The sequence below is a fragment of the Euprymna scolopes genome, chromosome 37 (genome assembly GCF_053919585.1).
Source record: "Euprymna scolopes isolate OS-2025 chromosome 37, ASM5391958v1, whole genome shotgun sequence".
In the NCBI taxonomy this organism is placed as follows: Eukaryota; Metazoa; Mollusca; class Cephalopoda; order Sepiida; family Sepiolidae; genus Euprymna; species Euprymna scolopes.
Genome location: NC_136518.1, coordinates 65851404 through 65865376, shown reverse-complemented (window position 1 = coordinate 65865376; position 13973 = coordinate 65851404). Strand labels below are relative to the sequence as shown.

Genomic DNA, 13973 nt, shown 5'->3' with positions numbered 1-13973 from the left:
TCAGGTGATACAACTTATACGAAAGCTACGTCTGTGCCCTACATGCACCGATTACAGACTTAGTTTTCATATAAGCTGTATCGCTTGAAGAGGTCTCTAGTTACTAGTAGCTAGATGAGCGAAACATGCTCTTGGATGTGTAGCGACATATCAATGCTTATATTAAAACAAATAGAAAGTATATCTTGCCCTACTTCGATATTGAATACTCTTGTATTAACCTCGTTAAAATTTCATTGATTAATTTACCTCTAGAAAATATTAACCTTGTGTTATATGATGGACTCTCCCGTCGATTTCCACGTATGAGTGTCCTCCGTAACAACAAAGTTGCTCGAAAATCAACACAGATGATGTGTTTTTAGTGGTGAAGGCTTCGTAAAGAGCCAAACACAGGTTTTGGTATTACTGTTAATCTTTGTTAGTGCAAATGACTGCCACAGGACAGAGTATACAGTAAACTAAAAGTTTTTATATCAAAGTTTCCTTCTCCTAGATACATGTCTTAACGAAGACTGGTGGTGAATCTTTCCCAGTGAATTAATGCCCCCTCAGATACCAACCTGGAAATTTCTACGACTCTGTTCGGTACATACAATGCCTAGCCTTCCCAAATGGTCACCAATGTGATATTGGCCAATCTCAACGTTGCTTAACCGGTGATCTGGCGAGACCTGGTGCGTCAACGTGATTTTGCCGTATATATATATATATATATATATATATATATATATATTCTGAATATTGTATTACACTATCAACAGTCCTTACTATAGAGAGGATATATATATGTGTATATATATATATATATATATATATATATATATATATATATATATTCTGAATATTGTATTACACTATCAACAGTCCTTACTATAGAGAGGATATATATATATATATATATATATATATATATATATATATATATATATATATATATATATCCTGTCTATAGTAAGTACGGTTTATAATTTAATACAATATTCAAAATTTAACGGTTTAAAGACCAAACAAGTACAAGATCTCTTTCAATAAATAATATGTATTTACTAAAATATAATTCGAGATTTTGATTCATAACAGAATCTTTATTAGGAAAAGTCAGATTTTTTCTTTTATTTCTATTACATGTCATGATGATTATAATAGTAGGCTCGTCTTCAGATTATGCTGAAGCATAAGGTCTAGAAGAAGAGTATGAGGCTCTGATCGAGCGCGTATTTGGAAAATGGTAGAAAATCCACTGTCATAATAAGCACAGTTATTATTTATTTTATTTATTTATTTTTTACATAGGCGTCACCACTTATCAAGGCCAACATGTCACTCGAGGATAAGGCTTAAAGCGTGTACAGTAGAAATTGGACAATATAGTAATCGTTAGTAATGGAAATTTGGTAAATTTGTTAACAAGTGGGACGGCTCATCAAGAACTTGTTTACGTTAGACTTGAAGACAACCACATTGTAGTCAGCTGGAAAGCAGGAAAACGGAAGACAATTTCACAAGCGTTAAGTTCTAAGAAAAAAGCTTTGTTCATGGAATCTATGTTTAGGTTTAGACACAGATAACGAGTGGGGGGAATTATTGATAGTGTTTTCAACTAGACGAGTGTTTCTTCTGAAAGTTTGGCGAAGGGGGACAATAGACTGAAGCTCAGTCGAACACTTTCCATGAAAATTACGATACAGTAGACACAAACTCGCAACATCTCTTCTGTGAGATAGAGGTTGCAGGGAAGAGAGAAGAATATCTCCTACGAGACTACGAAGTCTATTTTGAACTCTATCAAGGTAGGACAAGTCCTTTCTAGCTGGTCCTTCCCGGTGAGATATCTACCGGATCGATAGAAGGATCCCCCATTTTCCAGCGGCCTTGACAACAGATTTGATGTATCTATTCCATTTAAGATCAGGAGTAAAGGTAGCTTGTCAAAACTTGAAGCTTTCTCAAGACGAGAGCCATTCATTTAAACTGATGCCAGATGAGGATCAGAAAGAAATGTAAAGAGAGAAACTTGGTTTTAGATGCATTAAAAGTAACCAGCAACTCCTTTCGCCATTGTACCACGTGCTCAAGATCAGAGGAGAGAGAATCGGAGAGAACTTGGTCGTTTACTGTCTTAGATGTGCTACCATAGATGTTAGTGTCATCACCATAAATGCCTACAAATGATTTAAGGAAGTGATTTGGAAGATCATTAATGCAGATCAGGAAAAGAGTTAGTCCAGGATGGACCCCTGAAGGACTACAGCAGTAATACTGTGAGCTTCTGATTTAATACAATATTGCAAATTTTACGCTATTAAGACCAAACGTGCAGGATTTCTTTCATTAAATAAACATAGTGATTTATTATTATAGTTATTTTTTTAGTTGTTTTTTTTTTATTCCAATATGAGCAGTGCTTACTATGAAGAGTGAATATCTTATCATTAAACACATATGTGCTCGACCGGCGTCTCCCAATCTATCGGACATCTAATCATTATACTTCACCGTTATTTAGATATCCGCCAAGCATTAAAAAAAAACCCAGATTTTCCTGATTTCAATTGTGTTATGAATCGATATATTGAATTTAATTTTAATAAAACAAATTTGTTTAATTATTGAAAGAGATTCTTCACTTGTTTGGCTTTAAACCGTTAAGTTTTGTTCTAACTGAGGTTTATCTTTGAATATATATATATATATATATATATATATATATATATATATATATATATATATGTATATATTTAATACATGGAGGTCACCTCTTATCAAGGCCCAGAAGCCACTCGGGGATAAGGGTTATTGCGTGTACAGTAATCAATGGGATGGTATTGTAGTAATGGAGATTTGATAAAGTGCCTTACTTAAGGGGGCGATTCATCAGGAATTTGTTTATGTTGGACTTGAAGACATCCAAGTTGTAGTCAGATGGGAAACAGGCAAACGGAAGAGAGTTCGACAGGCGTGCACTTCTAAGAAAGAAGCTTTGTTCATAGAATCTACGTTTTGATTTTGGCACAGATAACGAGTGGGGAAAATTACTGATAGTGGTTTCAGCTAGACGGGTGTTTTTCGTGAAGGATTGGTGTTCGGACGCGCACTTACCATGGATGTAATGATAAAACAAAGACAGGCTCGCAACGTCTCTTCTGTGGGAGAGAGGTTGCAGGGAAGAGAAAAGGGCATCCCCACTAAACCACGAAGTCTACTTTGTCCTCTGTCAAGGCAGGATAGGCTGTTTTTAGCAGCTCCTGCCCAGATGTAGCACCAGAACTCCATCCTTGGACATACTTGGCAGATAGAGAATTGCATCAGTAGTGAGATATCTTCTGGGGCGGTAGAAGGATCCCACCATTTTCCCAGCGACCTGGGCAACAGACTTGATGTACGTGTTCCATTTCAGATCAGGAATATATATAGTAATATATTAAGTTTTTATTTTCATCCTAATTTATTTTTCTCGCAAAAACACGCACGAATTCACAGCCACATGCATACACACAAACGCACACACGTACACACACACACACACATATGTGTGTGTTGTATATGTACCTATTTACTATGCCTCCCCACGGGACAGAGTTAGACACCAGGGTCGTTTTTTAACGTGGAGAAAAGGTACAAAAATAAAAATTGTCTCAGTCGTGAAGGATTTCTCCTCCACTTAAAGAGAACAAGAAAATGAAATGCAGCATCTGAAGAACAGATACTACACTTTGATCTTGTTGTACATGTAATTAACCAGCATTCTGTCATTTTAGCAAACATTGGTAAACATAACTGAATTTTCTCCTTGCTAATATTTTTTGTAGTTGTTTTTTTTTATGTTTCTTATCCTTTTTATGTCAAAATAAAAAAATAATGATCATTCCATGAGTATCCCGAACACTTTCAATTCCTCATCGAATAATCTTCAGACGACCAAATAATAAACAAGTGTACAAAGCACTTACTAAAAAGAAGAGAATTTAAAAAAAAATGCTGTATTTGAGTTAAACAAAACATACGCGTATTTCGAGGCTATTTTAAAATTACATCCTTTTTGTTCAAACTTATTTAACTGTTGCCCGTTATCTTTGTAAAACTCATTTTTTTTTTTTTTTTTTTTTTTTGCATAGCTAGAAACAACGAATTTTATTCTTGGTCTCCAAAAATCAACAGAGATTAGATCTTTCCTGTAATTATCGGGTCTCTGGTGAATGCCGTGTAATGATGTTCCTGTGCAGCTCTAGGCGGTTCATCCACCCAGGCATTGCCTTCTCTCTTTAAAAAGGGGTTACTTTATTGATAATTGTCTGAAGGGAATGCCGATGGGTTTGCCCAGTCAGTTTTTGCAGGTCAGAGTGTCCCTCTTTTATGGCACTAATTTCTCAATCCCACAAGCAGTCTGAGAGAAGCATATATACTTTTACTGTTCTCAAACAAAACAACCAACTAATAAATAATAAATATATGTATAAATACATATTTGAATAAATATGCTAATCTATAATATAAATCCCACCTGCCTGTTTAAATGTATGTATGTATGTATTTATGTATGCCCAAACCTTTCCACAGAAGCGACAGATATTCACGAGATCGGTATCAATTTGATGTTCGATCATTCGGACGACAAATATCAAATAAAACATTAATTCTTTCACCCTCAACTAGGTTCTTTTTTACAGGAAGGGGTTGCTTTTTTCGCCGATATTTTCGAAAGTCATCCCCTCTTTTCGATTGACTAGCTTTAATTTAAATCTACGTCACTTCCGGTTTGGCGATGGACGCAACAGCAAACACGTCACGGGTTTTTCACGTTCTTTTCCTCCTTTTCAGTACCGGTTCGAGCCTGCCTGCCTACGAACAGTTTTTCTCGACATACACGCCCAACCACTCAGGCTGGTAAATAATAAATAATAAATACTTAAATAAATGAGAAATAAGAAATATTTGAAACAATAAATGTTTAAATAAATATTTAAATAAATATTTAAATAAATAATTAATATTTGAATAAATAATAAATATTTGAATAAATAATAAATAATAAATATTTGAATAAATAATAAATCATAAATATTTGGATAAATACTTAAATAAATAATCAAAATTTGCATAAAAAATAAATAATAAATATTTAAATAAATAAATATTTAAATAATAAATATTTGAAAGAATTAATCAATAATAATATTTTAATAAATAATAAATAATAGTTTCATGAATAAATATAAAAATAAATAATAAATATTTCAATAAACAATAAATAATAAATATTTTAATAAGTAATAAATATTTTAATAATTCATTTTTAAATAAATAATCAATATTTGGAGAAATAATCAATAATAATATTTTAAAAATAATAAATAATAAATATTAAAATAAATAATAAATATTTCAATAAATAATAAATACTAAATATTTTAATAAATAATTAATTATAAATAATAAAAGAAGTAAATATTTAAATAAATAATCAATATTTGAAGAAATAATCAATAATAGCATTTTAATGAATAATAAATAATAAATAATAATTTCAAGAATAAAAATTAAAATAAATAATAAATATTTCAATGAATAATAAATAATAAATATTTCAATAAATAATAAATAGTTTAATAAATAAATATAAAAAATAATCAATATTGGATAAAATAATCAAAAATAATATTTAAATAAATAATAAATGAGACATATTTGAAGAAATAAATATTAAAATAAAAACATATATTTGAATAAAAATGATTTATATAAAAATAAAAAATATGTATATCAATAATCAATTCTTTATTAAATAAATATTTAAATAAATTAATATTAAATAAATAATAAATATTTGAATGAATAATAAATAATTGATTAAATAATAAATAATCAATATTTGATTAAATTTATATTGAATAAATAAATATTTAAATAAATAAATATTTTGATTAAATAATAAATAATCAATATTTTAATAAAAATATTGAATAAATACTTAAATAAATAATCAATATTTGAATAAATAAATATTGAATAAATAAATATTTAAATATATAATAAATATTTGATTGAATAATAAATAATCAATATTTGATTAAAAATATTTAAATAAATAATCAATATTTGAATAAATAAATATTGAATCAATAAATATTTAAATAAATAATAAATATTTGATTAAATAACAATTAATCAAAATTAGAATAAATAAATATATAAATCAATAATCAATATTTTAATAAATAAATATTGAATCAATAAATATTTGAATAAATAATTAATATTTTATTAAATATTTTAAGAAATAAATATTTTAATAAATAATCAATATTTGAATAAATAATCAATATTTAATATTTCAATAAAAATATTTGAATAAATAAATATTTAAATAAATAATCAGTATCCGAATAAATAATAAATAACCAATATTTGAATAAAAAAATATTGAATGAATAAATATTTAAATAAATAATCAATATTTTAATAAATAAATATTGAATAAATAAATATTTAAATAAATAATAAATATTTGATTAAATTAGAAATAATCAATATTTGAATAAATAAATATTTGAAGAAATAAATATTTAAATAAATCACAAATATAAATATTTGAAGCATAAGAACTTTAACGAAGTTGATTGGATTCGACATGAAATTACACCACAAAGGGTTGATATGCCGTAAAACAAAATAACTAAAAGAATTGTACTTTTTCTTGCCTTCTTCCCGTGTGGTTGGTTCTTCACATTGTTGCTGGCTTGCTAACTCCTCTTCTTTCTTTTCTTTTTCTTTTCTTTTCTTTTCTTCCCTTTTCCCTTTCTATCGCTATTGTTGTTTTTCATTCCATCCTCTCTTTTTTTCAATAATATCAAAAAACGCTTTCTATTTTAAATACTCGTTATTTTTCACAATTCGAACTTGCATATGAGAAAATGTTTAATTTTATTAATTACATTTCTTTCTATTTTATTTCCAGGCCAAAAATAAGATAATTATGCTGAAAGTACTAAAAGAACTCCGGGGGAAGAGTGCCTTCCGACCCATTTCGGAAGAGGCAGCAAAATTGAGAGCTGCCAGGGACAGACGGGTGAGTAATCGCAAGAAAATTGCATTTCAAAAATCATATTCCGCTCATCTGCAAAAATATAATTTCCGGAAATACTCGTGTTAAATGACCCTTTCAAATAAAAATGCACTCGCTAGTCAATGACACAATTTCGTCTCTTATTTTCGAACCGTGAAATTAAATTTAGCGTAACCCTGAGATAAAACCTATGTTATTAATAAACTCTATGCTTTCCTGGATCATATCTATAACTCTATACAAATATGAGATAAGTCTGATTTCATTTCGATTACCAGCAAGATCTGTATTCGGGCGTTGCCCTCGATAAACCGGAGAAGAATAATTTGACAATCAAAAGCGTATATGGAAAATACGTAAGAGGTTACATTAAAACATAGTTACGTGTGGATTTTTTAGTGCTTTTTAATATAATTCCAAACGAACTGACCCCACTTGTGCTAAAGTAAGCCTAACACTAAGGTTAGGGTTCATTTAAGGTTAGACTGAGTTTTTCTTTAAAAAGTTCGGTTACAGTTTTGCAGAAATGCCAAATATATTTTTAAATTAGGAAGAAAACATTCTATTTCCACTTAAATATTTTTATCTATTAATAATAAAAAGATCAGAGAAAACAAATTATCAATTGTACTACTCCCCAAAATATCCATAAATATTTTAGCTGTCAGAGTGGTGGATCACTGAGTGTGGATTTCCTGGTTGGTTGATTGGTTGTTTTTTGTTTTACGGCATATCAACCCTTTTCAGGTTATTTAATGCCGAATCAAGTGATTTGGAAGAAAACTTTTTTAATAGAATATATATATATATATTTTTTTTTCAAGTGGGTTTCTATTTAACCCATAGTTGGGACCCTAACAGGTATTACCACTCCGGATCAGAGTGGACCTGGGAGCAATGGCAATTAAAGGGTGGCTCCACACTCCCCAAAGCCCACAAGCTGGGGCCTCACCATCGGATATAGTTTAAGGTCATATCCAGGACCGTGGATTTCCTGATATGCTTCTATATAATATGAACCGAACTAAACCGTCTTTTGATGAACAAGACCTAAAGGTATATATATTATTTTAATTGGAATTCATTATTAAAGGTTATGTTATAGGTAAGTTAGGTTTAGGTTAGAATTCTAAAAATTATGTAGAACAAATTCTATAGAAATACGAAAAGTGTTTCCAAGTTAAAATATAAAATATTCGAACTAAAAATATAAATTTTATAGTTTATGTTAATATAATTATAAAATTACTACGTTTATTTTTTTATTATTTGTTAATTTTTGTTTTTTAAAAAAACATTGCTTAATTAAGAAAAATAAGTCGATTGTAGTAAATTATGGCACGAATTCAGTTGAAATAATTTACGAGATAAGAATAGGAATCAAACAGAAATAGTTGTTGTTGTTGCTATTGTTTGTGTAGTTTTGCTGTTTTGTTATACTGTAACTGGCGATTAAAAAGGATTGGTGTCGCTAAAACAGTGTCATTTGTTTTAGTCATGTGTTTTGCTGTGTTAAAATGGAAACATTATTAATAGCTGCTTTTTAACAGAAACGTAAGCATTCTACTTCCTTTCGTAATATTTTAAGATGGAACACGTTTTTTACGTACCTAAGTATTGGCATAATCGTGTATTTTAGTTAAAACTAAAAATAAATCATAAGTGCTTCCATCTTATCTAAATAGAAGCAAACCGACTGTTATCAAATCAAACCTAAAGCTTACGTTGTGATTAATTCTAGGTTAGTATTAAACCATGACCGTAGAAATAACAAACATTTTCAACAAAAAAAAAATTAATGACGAAAACAACGACGAAAAAAACATAATTACGAAATTAGTATTAGCCCTTGTCAGACTATGCCGACTTTCTCCAGAGGTTTACAGGTAATATTAAATTCGCAATAGGTCTCCCGCCGCATACTTATTCCGGTCAGGGGAAGATGACAGAGAGCGCCTAGCATTTCCAAAATTGTCAGCCATCTGGTACTGGCCAGGCTCTACGACGCTTAACTGTGTGAACATGTGTGTGAATACAATTATAGCGTATACACGCACACACATGCACACACACACACATGCACACACACATACGTATATATATATATATATATATATATATATATATATATATATATAAGTGAACGTATCTGTGTGTCTGTGTCTGTGCCTGTGTGTACATTTCCCTACGCAATAACGCTCTCAATTTTAAGTCTACAGACTCGGAATTTTATATACAGGGAGCTGAGATTTGGAAAAATCGTTGTGATCGGTTTTCGGTCCGAAATTTCGCTGTTAAGGGGTCAAAGTTCAACAGTTTGACCTTTGAAAACTTCGCTAATTTGGGATCTAAACACTTGAAATTTAAGATCGCCGATATTTTTGAAAGCTATCATCTCCTTTAAATTGTCCAGCCTTAATTTAAACCTACGTCACTTTTTTTTTTTGTTCAACATACACCTCTAAACACCCGGCCAAGGCCGGGCTGAGACGCTAGTATATATATATATATATATATATATATATATATATATATATATATATATATATATATAAGATGCATGGGCCGCCAACAAGTTTACAAGCTATAATCTAGATTTCCCTGAAGTGAACGTGTCTGTGTGTCTGTGTGTCTGTGTGTGTGTCTGTGTACATTTCTCTACGCAATAACTCTGTCAATTTTTAGTCTACAGACTCGAAATTTTATATGCAGGGTACTGAGATTTGGGAAAATCGATGTGATCGGTTTTCGGTCGGAAATTTTGCTGTTAAGGGCTCAGAGTTCAACGATTTGACTTTTGAGAACTCTACCAAACTCCTCCGCCAATTTTGAGTCTAAACACTTGAAATTTTAGATATAGGTTCATTGGACATAGATCGAACTTAATAACTTGATTTGAGCCCAAAACAATAAATGTTAAGGAGGCATAATAGGTGTCATATTTAAAAAAAACTGACCGCTCTTAATTTATTTTTTTGCTCCACATACACCTCCAAACACCCGGTCAACGCCGGGCTGAAATACTAGTATATATATATATATATATATATATATATATATATATATATATATGATGATGATGATGATTGCAACGTCTTATCAGACGAGTGCCACTCCCACAGACATTAAAAATTCCATGAGCCCCAAAATTACTTCCATCGCCACAGGACCATTTTAATAGACAAATGCCTGAAGTAGTATCTATACACAGATGATGTTACAGTGCTTTAGCTTCGTACGACAGCTAAGTCACTCTCGCGGTTCAAAATGTTGAGATCCAGCAAAAAGAAAGAGCAAGATAGCCAGCAACAAATTAAACTGCAGACCAGTTTAATGCGGGTACTGGTCTCCCGCTTTATGTTTTTTTAAATCAGAGATTTGCTTCTCCTAGAAAGGTTGCCTTCACAACAGCTTACGGGAACCCTCTCCACCCCAACGCACACATACATACACACAAACACATCCAGTGCTAGTTGGCCGTTGACCCCGAAAAAGGGTTCCATCGCCCTTTGGAGACTAGCCAACCTCCTCACCAAACAAGTCTGGTGGGGGAACCAGTTAGTCGCCGGTGACCCTACCATGAGACAGTTACTACTGGGTTACATGGTACCAGTAGCATACGACATGACCTATATATATATATATATATATATATATATATATATATATATATACACTAGCAGGCTGCCTGGCGTAACCCAGGGAATCTACTCTCATTTTTGTCCCCATACATGACGTCTTGCGTGACATCATACATGACGTCATCTTCTATTATATCATACATAACATATATGCTATGACGTCATTATTAACAAACAAACAAACATACAGACAGAAACACGGATTTATTATAATATATATATATATATATATATATATAAGAATATATTCTTTATTCACGTATATTTCCCTGTTATATATACAAATCATTATTTATCTACAGTAGTATACAACTGTATTCTCACTGCAATTTGGTACTTAATTTCTGTGTATATATATATATATATATATATATATATATATATATATATATATATGTCTGTGGAAATCTCCTTTATTTCCTTATAATATATACCAATCCTTATTTAAGAAGCTCAATGTAATTACAGAGCAATATAACGAATAAATGAAAAAAGACTATATTTCAGTTTTCATGATGTTGACCATCTTACAATTTATTCCTTTAATTTAGTTGACACTTACAATTCTTGAGAGTATCTGTTTCGTAGAACAAAATTAATTACTTAATTATTACATTTATCACTGAATCAATTTTGCCCTTTACTAATCAGAAGAATTAGCAACAATCAACCTTCCAAAATAATATAAAATACGTTTGGACATGATAAAAACATCCGAAAATTGAATATATACATATATCTGTATATATATCTGTAAAATTAAGTTTTAATTATATATATATATATATATGTATATATATATATATATATATATATATATCTGTAAATATATATATATCTGTAAAATTAAGTTTTAATTATATATATATATATATATATATATTATTATCATTATTATTATTATTATGATAACTAAATATGATATTCTTATGTGTTAACCATACAAAATAATCCTACTTCAATGGGCAACCCAACGGGTCACATTTTTACATGGTGATAACAAGGAGTCAAGATTTAAAAGAACGGTTCCATCAAAACAGAGCAAAATCAAAACAAAGGCTTGTGTACATTTAAATAGTTGAATATCTTTAGAATGTTGTAAATATCTCTGAACGCTTAATATGAATATAGGAAAATAAGTCTTACAGAGCGTGTATGGCGGCTATATGCAAATACGAAGCCGTGTGCGAACTGACGTCACGATAAAGAAAAAGAAAGATTTTTAAAAAAAAGAGAGATGGCATCAGGAGAACGATCACATTAGAGACGTGGGTGACGTCAAGTGTGGCATGAAGTCAAGCGTGGCAGGAGAATTGTAACATTGTCCGGGAACCAATACACGCTCTATGCTTCAGTCGCAAATCGACAAAGCTAGAAAAGAACTTCAACTCCATTTTCGTTGTAGCAACAACATTTAATTCCTGACCGTTACAGCCGTGACGTCACCCACAAAATGTAGAACGTTCTTCTCTCCTCTCACGAGATCTCGAACGTTATCTCGTTTCGTACTCCACGTCCTTTCCGTGATCGTTCTCTTTCTCTTTTTCATACCCATTTTTTTCTCTTACCTGGTGACGTCATTTCGCATACATTTACGTATGAGCGTCCGCGCAATGTTACAGAATGAGGAAATAAATGTCGCTGTTACGAGACGAAAAAGTGAGTCCTAGTTATTACTTGTCCTATGTTTCTTGCGACGTATTCTTCTACAACGTGTTGGGTCTACGAGTTGCAAACGTCGATAACGTTGCATTACAAAAATGTTAAATTTATTATTATTTGATTTTCGTGTATTACACAGCTTTTCACATTCTCTTTACCGCCATTTCCCATTTCAAAGAATAATCATCAGTTTGTTATGCAAATCTGTCCCCCACCACCACCACCAAAACCACCAATCGCTCTTCGATCGTAACACACAAAAACATTCTAAAAGTCATTCCACGCCCAGGCCTCCGTTTCCCAAAACTGCGTCGGACAAGATCAATATGTATATGTCATGATTCCACTTGTTTAAATCGTTTCACACGCAATTGGGTGATTGTTTAACTCATCCTCATTTCTCCGGTGCCGGAAGTGACTCGAGACTACTTCCGTCGAGGTCCGGTTACAACATTTTGAAAAGGCCAGAACAAGGGCGCCATTTTCACGCCTGCAAAGAAAACAAACAGTAAATAACGGCTCAAATCAATGCCTGTATATCGGAATGTTGTAGATGGTCTCTGCAGCTGCATAAATTTGATTTTGATGAATTCAACGCGGACGGAATGGTTGTACCTCACGTGTGTCAGTGCGATGTTACGGGGGGTCGTCCTCATAATATATATATATATATATATATATATATATATATATATATATATATATATATATATCGTGCAAAGTTCTTTATGCAGACATCCTTCTTGCATTAATAAAAACTTGCCTCCCAACGAGGGCAGCGTTAGGCACAATATCGCTTTTAATTTCGAAAAAAAAATCTAGCTTTTTACTTTTTCTGGAAGCGATCAAGTCATTGAAGGCCGATTTGGCATCATCTCGGCTTTTGAAGCATTTTTGGAGCAGGAAGTTGTCGAAATGCTTGAAAAAGTGATAATCGAGACGTCCGGTGAATATTGGCGGATGAGGCAGTCTCGTAGCCCAATTCGTCTTGCTTCTGCGAGATTAGTTGAGCAACATGCGCGGGCGAACGTTGTCATAGAGGAAATGGAGTCCCTTCATATAAACAAATCTCGGTCACATACGTTGGAGCTTCTAGTGCATTTCGTCAATTTGTTGATAGTACTTCTCCGCCGTAATCGATTCGTCCGGTTTGAAGAAGCTGTGATGAATGAGACCGGCCGAAGACCACCAAACGGTCACCGTAACCCTTATTTTTGTGCAATTTCAGCTTCGGGAAGTGTTGTGGAGCATCTCCGGTATCCAACCACTGTGCCGAACATCGCCGGTTATCCTAGAGGATCCACTTCTCATCACACGTCACCAGTCGCTTGAGAAATGGGTCGTAGTTGTTGCGTAGAAGGGGCGCAGAAGACACCTAAAAACAACGAGTTTTTTTTTATTCTTATCGTTCAATTCATGCGGCGCCCATTTATCCAACTGTTTTGACTTCTTATTTGGTTAAATGGCGAACAATTGTTGAGTGGTCGACCTCGAGTTCAACAGCAACTCCTCGTGTGGTTTTGTCAGAATTAGTTTCACTTAAGGCGTTCAAATATTCGTTATCACCCACAGTCGGCCGGCCGCTACCGTCTTCATCTTCGAGG

General features: G+C 32.0%; 1 protein-coding gene across 9 annotated transcripts in view; it reads left to right on the top strand.

The window, feature by feature from the left end:
• The window catches only part of LOC145261213 (voltage-gated inwardly rectifying potassium channel KCNH7-like), a 1042998-nt gene that overhangs the window by 206195 nt on the left and 822830 nt on the right, over positions 1-13973 (top strand). For all 9 annotated transcript variants that reach the window (XM_080119561.1, XM_080119557.1, XM_080119564.1 and 6 more), the window contains exon 2: positions 6959-7069. In XM_080119561.1, coding sequence (XP_079975687.1) covers positions 6977-7069 — 93 coding nt within the window. In that variant the 5' untranslated portion in view covers positions 6959-6976. The remainder of the gene's footprint in view (positions 1-6958; positions 7070-13973) is intronic.